Raw genomic sequence first — 9,052 nt, 5'->3', positions numbered from 1 at the left:
TTATTTTTATTTTGTGTGCGTGTACCGTCAAATCAGATCTGACTGGTACAGGAGGATATTGCGCCTCCTTCTCCGGCAGAGCATCTGGTGGATTCGTTCTTTTACTTTTTGAAGAGAAGAATGAACTGGAGGGGAGGTGTGGACAGGGAGAAAAGTGTAACAAAAAATGAATGGAAATCCAAAATATCTGTAAATTATCATTAAAATTAATAATAATAATAATAATAATAATAAATTAAAAAAGAAAGTTATTGGAAAGACCATTAATCAGGAGCACCTTAGTCTTTAAAGTGACACCATTGCTCCTCAGCACCTTGAAGCCTGTCTTGCTAGCATCATCAAATTCACTGAGAGAGGTAGTGCTAGGCCAAGAGGTCACTGCTGAGAAGAGGGACTCCAAGGGTGACCCCAACCCAAAGGATGACCAGGCCTCAGCTTGCCCTTTTGATGATACCTGCCCTTCCCACCACTTCCAGTTTCCATATTTACACCTCCTACAGTTCAGAGCACGGGACTCTTTTAAAGGGCAATGCCACCCTCAGAGAGATGGTGAGAACAGTTGGGCTAATTAAATCCGCTGTTCAATAGAGGCAAGAGAAACCCCAGCCCACACAGAAGCTGGGCCAGACTGTCAACAATGGTGCTATTACACAAGATGAGAGCTACCTTGTTAATGACAGCGCCTGTGTTCCAGGCTGGGCAGCTTAACCCCACCTGCCCTGAGCTGCAGGCAACCTCCCCATGCATGACTTTCACCTCAAATGCCTGGCTCTGAAAGGCTTCTGGGGTTGATTCACTGTGTCTGCCAGGGCACAGGGGGTGGCACCTGTACCGAGTTCTTGCCTACCTCATTTCACTTTCTTTGTTCTGAACAAACAACTTTGAAGGAACACACTGAACCTCCTGACATGGGTAGATAAGACATGAATGCCTGATGTCAGCTGGCACGGTTATGAGCAGTAGTGTGACTCCGTGGGTGGCCTTGGGAATGCGACAAACTCCTAGCGTCTTGTCATCTCGAGGTGTAACCAGAAAAGAGTAAAGTCTAAGCCGTGGTCATAACCATAGACCCACCTCAAGAATCTCTCCTACAAGCCCCCTCTGGGCTGCATCTCTGCCAGTGTCCCCCTTTGTCACAAAGTTAAATTAAGCTGATCAAGAGCTATAGTGATGAAGATTAAGTGTGCCCCATGTCACTGCAGGGATGTGCTTATACCATCGCCCAGCAGGGAATCGTTGAGATGTGCTGTCCTGTTGAGTGTGAGACTAACATTCCAGAGTGGGCTTGGGAAGTGGTGGCAGATACGCGCCTGGAGCCGTAGGGGGTGCAATGGTGGAGGTTCCAGGGGAGCGCAGTCCCAAGGGGTTCTCAGGGTTGGAGGGAGGCAGGTAGAGGCAAAGTGTGCACAGATTCAGACCTGGTGGGGGTAGCACCCGTTTATCTGAGCTTTCCTTCTTGTTCTTTGGAGACATTGCACCCCTTCGCCCTCGCTGCAGGATCCCAGGGGGACAGTGAGAGAACACTCTCCCAAGCCTGCAGAGCCAGACTGGATTTGAGCCCAGGGACACCACGCAAGTGACATCTCTGAACCGCACTTTTCTCATCTGTAGAATGAGGACAGCCGTAGGGCTCCCCCTGGCGGGAAGTACGAGGAATACAGTTAGCTGTCACCGGCGCGGCGCGCAGCTCGGGGCTGTGGCGCTGGGGGAAGGATACCTGCAAACAGAGGGCGGTGCGAGGAGCAAGGCGACCAGACTTTGCCAAAGGGATGCCGGGCCTGCCAGTCCCAGCTCCGGCCCGATGGTCCTCGGGAGTCCTCGGACGGCCACTAGGAGGAGTGGCCCCGCGCCACAGCCGCACCGCAGCGGTTCCGGCAGGTGCGCGGGCCTCAACCCCTCCGCGAAAAGAGGCCGGGGCGTGTGCTGGGACGGACAGCTCGGAAAGCCAATGACAGGCCTCCATTTCCACAGGCTTGTCCAATCAGAAGCGGTTGCTGGACCGCGCCGGGCTTTGCGGCCAATGGGAAAATTTGCGGTCGGGTAGGCGGGGCGCGAGGGTCGAGTCGTGGCCGCGGCCGGCTTTGCGCACGGGCCGAGCCGGAGGAGGGGAGCGCGGCCCGCGGGCTGCGCTCTGGGCCCGGAAAGGGCCGCCCCCGCGCCCGCTCGAGTTGCAGCCGGGACTGCGCGCCGTTCCGCGCCGGGCCCCGAGGCGCCGCTCGCTGCACGCCCAGGGTCCCCGGGAACGCCTCTCGGGGGAAAGCCAGCGCTGCGGAGCCGCCCACGCCGCTCGCAGGTGAGCTCGGACAGGGCGAGGTCCAGCGCCCAGGCTTAGTCCGGATGGGGGTCTCGAGTCGAGGGTCCACCTCGGGGGTTGCAGCCCAGGGGCGGGGTTTGGGAGCCGGAGTCGCGGCCTCGGCTGGGGGGGGGGCGGGGGCGGGGCGGATCCAGGACCTGGTGTGGAGGTTTGGGCAGGGCTCTTCGCTCTGACCCTTTCCCCCGGCCCCCCCACCCCTCCGCCACCCCCATACTCGGGTTCGATCCCCGCGCCTGGCCCGCACCGTGGTGCCCGGCGCCCCAGGCCAGCGGGGGCGGGTCCCTTTGTGCGCTGCCTTTGCGCCCTGCCCAAGCAGGCCGGGCGCTCCGCACCGCGCGCCTTCGCCGAGATGCGGCCTGGCCTGGCAGCCGTGCCCACCTGGCGCGACGCCGGCCACCTGGGAGTCAGGGCCACGCGGGCGCGGAAACTTTCCAACACCCTGAGGGGCGTTGGGGCTGGGGAACTTTCCCAGGTTAGCGCGCCTCCGGGACGGGCCGAGCCACTGACTGCTCCTGCTGCATGCAGGGCCTGCCCTGCTGACTATAATTCTGGTTCCCGGGCGTGGGCACACCCACTCTCCGCGCATCCCTGTGCCTTTTCACATCAGATCCCACCGACCTTGTGGGGACCTCTTGGTCCCCCACTGGCAGTTCATGCTTGGCGCTAGTATGGTACTTAACCTGGGTTTGTCGAGAGCATTTACTCTGGGCAGGTGGTCTGGGAACGGGGGCCTTCTGCTTTTAATTTGAATCAGTGTGTTGGATAGTCACATATGCCCTGTACTCAATCTGTGTGTGTGGTGTATCAGAGAGTGGAAATTTAATGCTGAGAATATTTAGAAATGAAGAAAAGAGAAACACCCCAACAGCATTCCAACCTTTGCTGTTGTGTATCATGCTTGGAGTCAGAACCAACCCATAGCTGACCCTCCAGCATTGGAACTGCCTACCTTTGGCTTGGCAGTGCAGTGTCTTAACCATTAAGCCTCGTGGATTTCACAGCCATGGGGAATTACCCGACACACCCCTTCCCAGTGCCATCCTATCTCTCCCTACTCAAGATGAAGAACACCAGACAGGTGGTCGTTCATAAACCCAAGAGCTCCACTGCTGAGGACCTTAGTGCCTTTGCGGACGTCTCTGAAAATGAGGACAGGGCAGGACTCCACTGTCCCCCATCCCTCACAGTCCTCCACTCAGGATATGACCAGGGTTGGAATCAGATCTGCCACCCTCCCTCCACCTGCAACAGCAGGCTTGGTCCATTAAGAGAAGGTCTTGGCCAATCCTGCGCTCTGCAGTTTCTCAGGTCCTGGGATGGTGCTGGGCACAGGGACAGTGGAAGGCAGAATGTTGAGGACCATCACCAGCCAGGCTTCTGGCTTCAGCCCTGTAAAGTAGGTCTGTGTTTCTAGACACTTAGGACTTACTTTCCTGTTCTGTCCCCTCATAATCACAGTCTTGCTTAGCTAAGGAGGCTTGGACCCCTCTCCCTTGCCACACCTGACCTGCTAGGGGTGCCATGCACACTGGTTCTCGCTCCAGGGGATGTCTTTCAGAACTCACAGTCCCCGGTGGCCGTTAGCATCTCCCAGACCCCTGAGGCTGGGCTGGGCTTTTGTCCTCCACATTTGTGCTGCACAGGGGTTCAGGGTGGATTCCTTGAAGTCCCTTCCTTTAAGAAACTGTTATGTTGGGGGCATGAGTGACAGGATGCTGCATGTCCATGTGACGAACCAGGAGCCAGGCTTATAGCCACAAGGGCTAAGGATGCCAGACATGGCAAAGTTTTGGTCATCTCCCCATGTCTTCTGGGCAGAGTGTAGAGAGAGGCAGAGGTGAGTGATCCTTTCTGCAGATGAGGCCAAGGATGGAGGGTTAAGGTTGCAAACCCATCAGAATCCCTGTCAGGGAAAGCCAGCACAGAGCCGGGACACTGGGCAAGACTCCCTTCCCCATATCTTGGCTTAGATCACAGTGTGGGAGGCAGATCACAAAGCTGGTTTGCACTCACAGAGAATGAAGCAGCAGACACAGTCCCTTCCCACTGCCCCAGAGGACCAAAGGGGCTGCAACCTCTTGACAAAGAACCATAAAGCCAACTGTGACCACCAGAGGGCACTCGGTTCCGGCCTGGAGGGCAGGATTGGCTCCGCCCAGCCTTCCTCCCTGTGGCCTGGGACCCTTGGGAGGTGCTGACATGTCGTTCTGGGCTCTGCTGCCTCCAGGCTTTCAAGAGGTGCAGAGCTGGAGGAGCCGAGAGTATCTGGGGCAAGACACTCTCAGTACTGTTAGTGCAAATGGAGACCCTGAAGACCAGGGTATGCAGTGGTTAGGGTGGGAGCTGTGGTCTGGGGGTGTTGGTATGGGCTCTGATCTGTCTGCAGGAGACAGAGTTTTGGCCGGTCTGGATGAAACTCTGCCTCCCCATGCCTCAGTTTCCTCCATTGCAAAATAGAAGCATGCAAAGGCTTCAGACTCATTCTCGTGATGTGCTCACGGTGGTGACCAGGGAGGGCATGTTGGTGTTTGTACTTGTCTCCACGTCATTAAGCGGTATGACTGTCCCGGCTTCCTGGTCTGTGTTAAGTGTTGGTTATTGCACTGGTACACTCCTAACTTGTTGGCATCTCACGGAGGTGGCCCCCACACCTCATGCAAGATGGTGACTTGTCCCATTTGGACAATCAACAAGGGCAGAGCTCTCAAGAAGGTGCTACTGGGGAGCTCTGGTGGCCTAGTGGCAAGAAGCTGCACTGCAATCCCAGAGATAGGTGGTTCGAATCCACCAGAGGCTCTACCGGAGAAGGAGGGACCATCTCCTCCTGTACCTGTCAGAGCCTATTTGACGGTACATAGACATACACAGAGAAAAGAATAATAATAAAAAAATAGAAGAAGAAGGTGCTACTGGCCACCAGCGGGGCTCCCACAGTTCCCCTTACCCTGAGCCACCTGCCCAGCCACCTTGGTCACCAGCCCTTCCCTGGACTTGAAGCTTGTGCTTCAAGAACTGGCTCCATGTGAGTGGATCAGACCGCATGAGGCCCCCAATCCCCCTTTTGCTTTGGCATAGGAAACTGCACTACAATCCTGAAGCCATGTAGTTCAAATCTCTCAGCTGCTCCTCTGTAAACCCGCTGGAGGGTCAGCTGTGGGTCAGTTCTGACGCGACATTACTCAACAGTAACCTTCCTGTCTAGAACACACTCAAGAGACTTTCTTGACCGCACACGATTGAGGCTGTGCTGTATCTATAGCTTGGTGTCCGTGTATTATCACTGCTGGGTTTTACCCAATGACGTTGAGTAAACCTCTCGGCCCTTTTATTGGATGGTCAACAGGGCATCAGAGCAACTGACCTTCCCAAAGCAGAGACATGTGGAGGTAAAAGAGATCCAGCATGTGGGGCCTGTGGTGATGGTGGCTGGCAGTGAGGGCGGTTGGAAGCTAGTTGGCATTTGAGGGTGGAACACCCCAAGGGGTGATTCCACAGCCCTGAGATTCATGAATCCAGTTATGGTTTCCACTTTCTTTTCTGTCTGCCGCCTCAGGACTCTCACAGACTGGCAGGTTGGTCCCTGCTCCTGGGGTCAGTTGGGTCCTCTCCCCTATTATAACAAGGACAAGGGTACATGAAGACTCTTGGACCCGAGACTCAAACCTCTTGCTGCCAGCATGCTTCCTCCAGCCCATCTTGCTCCCGTGCTCACACCCACCCCCATGGAAAGCCCGCCCTCCCCACCATGCAGTCCAAGATGGCTTTCTTTTTTTAAAAAAAAAATGATTATTTAATTTTATTAGTTTTAGTGAACATTTACAGAGATTTTGGGTGTTCATTCATTCATTGTTGCACTCTACCAAGATGGCTTTCTGAGCCCCCTTTCCTGCATTAGGTCTCTGTGCGTTTTGTGGGGGTCTTGGCCTGGCTGTGGAGCCCACAGGGCAGGGCTGTAGGGCTGTGTTCCTCTCGTGGGGTGAGTGTGGGGGCCTCCTAGAGGCAGGAAGGCCCAGTCCAAATTGTGGCCCAGCCCCTGCCTTCCACTGATTCAGTTTTCCTGTCTGTGAGAGGGGGACCTTGGGTCTATCAAGAATCATCAGTGAGAAGTTGATATTTCCTGACACTTCATGAAACCCCTGACCTGTGGCCAATGATGGGCGAACAACTCAGCCCACTCTCTTTGAGTCAGAATTGACTCATAGCTGACCCTCCAGTGGGTTTTCAGAGGCTGTAAATCCCGCTGGAAAGTGACAGTCTGGCTTTGTCGCTCTGAACTGCTGATGGTTCCAGATCACCGGAGAGGCGTGGCCTTTGGGTTGGCGGCCCATCTTCCTGTAGACTGCGCCACCAGAGCTCCCTCGAACATGGGTAAAAAGGCTCATGTTTGGGGAGCTCTGGTGGCCTAGTGGCAAGAAGCTGCACTGCAATCCCAGAGAAACACGGTTCGAATCCACCAGATGCTCTGCCGGAGAAGGAGGCGCAATATCCTCCTGTACCAGTCAGATCTGATTTGACGGTACACACACACAAAATAATTTAAAAAAAAAAAAAAGGCTCATGTTTATCCAAAGCATCTTGAACGGGCACACAGCTTTTCATGGGGCAAAATGTGAGCGCTTGGCCAGGCGAGCGGGCGCTCAGTGCTGTTTGGGCGTGTGCGGCCGCTGCTCGCCCACTCCCAGGGCTGCTGCATTTGGGTCCTGGCCTCAGGCCCCCCAGTCCTGCACCCCAAGGCCCTGCGTCCTGCCCGGGACAGCTCACTTTGCTTTTTGAGCTGCCCCAGGCTCGGCCCCAGGCCATGAAGAGGCGGGGGTGGGGGGTAGGGGGGGGAGAGGACTGAGCAGGAGGAGGAGGAGGAGGAGGGCGCGGGAGGCGGAGGATACTGCCGCCGCCATCACTCGCGGGTCCCCGGCAAGCCTGACTCCAGACCTGAGGATGAAACTGGCGCTGGGCGCTGCAGCCGCTCCTGGTGCGCCCCCGACCAGGTAGCCCATCTCCTCCTTCATTGTACTGGCTGGGAAAAGGCCCCTCTCCCTGGCTGTTCCTTCCAAGCTGGCCTGAGTGTCTGCACTGGTCTCCACGGAGCTTCAAGCTGGAGGTGTTGGTCTGCTGGCCACAGGGTTACCACGCAGACGGGGACTGCCCACCAGGCCAGGAGACACTGGCGGCTACAGACCCCCAGCTCGAAGCAGCTCCTCTTTGACCTCACCTGGTGGAGACGCAGCCCCATGAAGGTGCCCAGCCATGCAATGTTCCTGGAAGGCCGTCCTCCTCCTTGTCCTGGCCTCCATTGCCATCCAGTACACGGCCATCCGCACCTTCACCGCCAAGTCCTTCCACACCTGCCCGGGGCTGGCCGAGCGGCTCTGCAAAGAGGGCCCCACCTTGGCTTATAACCTCTCGCGCAAGACCCACGTCCTCATCCTGGCCACGACGCGCAGCGGCTCTTCTTTCATGGGCCAGCTCTTCAACCAGCACCTGGACGTCTTCTACCTGTTTGAGCCCCTCTACCACGTGCAGAACACCATGGTCCCCCGCTTCACGCAGGGCAGGAGCCCCACCGACCGACGCGTCATACTAGGCACCAGCCGCGACCTCCTGCGGAGCCTCTACGACTGTGACCTCTACTTCCTGGAGAACTACATCAAGCCGCCGCCCATCAACCACACCACCAACCGGATCTTCCGCCGCGGGGCCAGCCGGGTCCTCTGCTCGCGTCCAGTCTGCGACCCCCCAGGCTCCCCCGACCTGGTCCTGGAAGAGCGGGACTGCGTGCGCAAGTGTGGCCTGCTGAACTTGACAGTGGCGGCTGAGGCCTGCCGTGAGCACAGCCACGTGGCCATCAAGACGGTGCGGATGCCCGGGGTCAACGATCTGCGGGCGCTGGTGGAAGACCCCCGCTTGAACCTGAAGGTCATCCAGCTGGTGCGTGACCCACGGGGCATCCTGGCCTCCCGGAGCGAGACCTTCCGCGACAAGTACCGGCTGTGGCGCCTATGGCACAGCACCGGGAGGAAGCCCTACAACCTGGACGAGACGCAGCTGACCACGGTGTGCGAGGACTTCTCCAACTCCGTGTCCGCGGGCCTCCAGCGGCCCATGTGGCTCAAGGGCAAGTACATGCTGGTGCGCTACGAGGACCTGGCCAGGAACCCCGTGAAGAAGACCGAGGAGATCTACAGTTTCCTGGGCATCCCCATGGACAGCCACGTGGCGCGCTGGCTCCAGAACAACACGCAGGGCGACCCGGCCCGGGGCAGGAATAAGTACGGCATGGTGCGCAACTCGGCCGCCACCGCCGAGAAGTGGCGCTTCCGTCTCTCTTATGGCATCGTGGTCTTCGCCCAGAACGCCTGCCAGCAGGTGCTGGAGCAGCTGGGCTACAAGATGGCCACGTCGGAGGAGGAGCTGAAGAACCCCTCGGTCAGCCTGGTGGAGGAGCGGGACTTCCGCCCCTTCTCGTGAGGCGGGCGCGGCGAGTGGGGCGTACCTGGTGTGGCTTTTGAGAAAATGGACCTTTTTAAACTATTGCCTTATTTCCCCTTCCCTCCCTGACCCTGTCTTTGTGTCCTTACTGCCCCTGCTCCGCCCCGTCTCCCTTACCTCCCTCCTGCCTCTTTTTGTCTCTGAAATTTTTCACTATGTCTTGGACAGGAATCATTGGGGCAGAGGGGGCCGTGAAGTGGGGAAGGGGCCCCACCCCACCCCGATTCAGACACGCAGATGTTGGATCTCTGT

At 57.4% G+C, this 9,052-nt stretch overlaps 1 protein-coding gene across 1 annotated transcript; it reads left to right on the top strand.

The window, feature by feature from the left end:
• Positions 1-7,558: 7,558 nt before the first annotated feature.
• On the top strand, positions 7,559-8,779 carry LOC102870563 (carbohydrate sulfotransferase 1-like). Its single transcript, XM_006890452.1, has one exon. The coding sequence runs from the start codon at positions 7,559-7,561 to the stop codon at positions 8,777-8,779; it is 1,221 nt and encodes a 406-aa protein (XP_006890514.1).
• The last annotated feature ends 273 nt before the right edge of the window (positions 8,780-9,052 follow it).

Source organism: Elephantulus edwardii, unplaced genomic scaffold (genome assembly GCF_000299155.1).
Source record: "Elephantulus edwardii isolate Elephantulus edwardi_28Jun2011 unplaced genomic scaffold, EleEdw1.0 scaffold00089, whole genome shotgun sequence".
Lineage (NCBI taxonomy): Eukaryota > Metazoa > Chordata > Mammalia > Macroscelidea > Macroscelididae > Elephantulus > Elephantulus edwardii.
Note: the sequence above shows the minus strand (reverse complement) of the source record. Positions and strands in the feature narration are given on the sequence as shown.

What these genes read in the sequence shown, in the direction of transcription:
- LOC102870563 (XM_006890452.1), top strand. Translation starts at nt 7,559, where the DNA reads ATGCAATGTTCCTGGAAGGCCGTCCTCCTCCTTGTCCTGGCCTCCATT.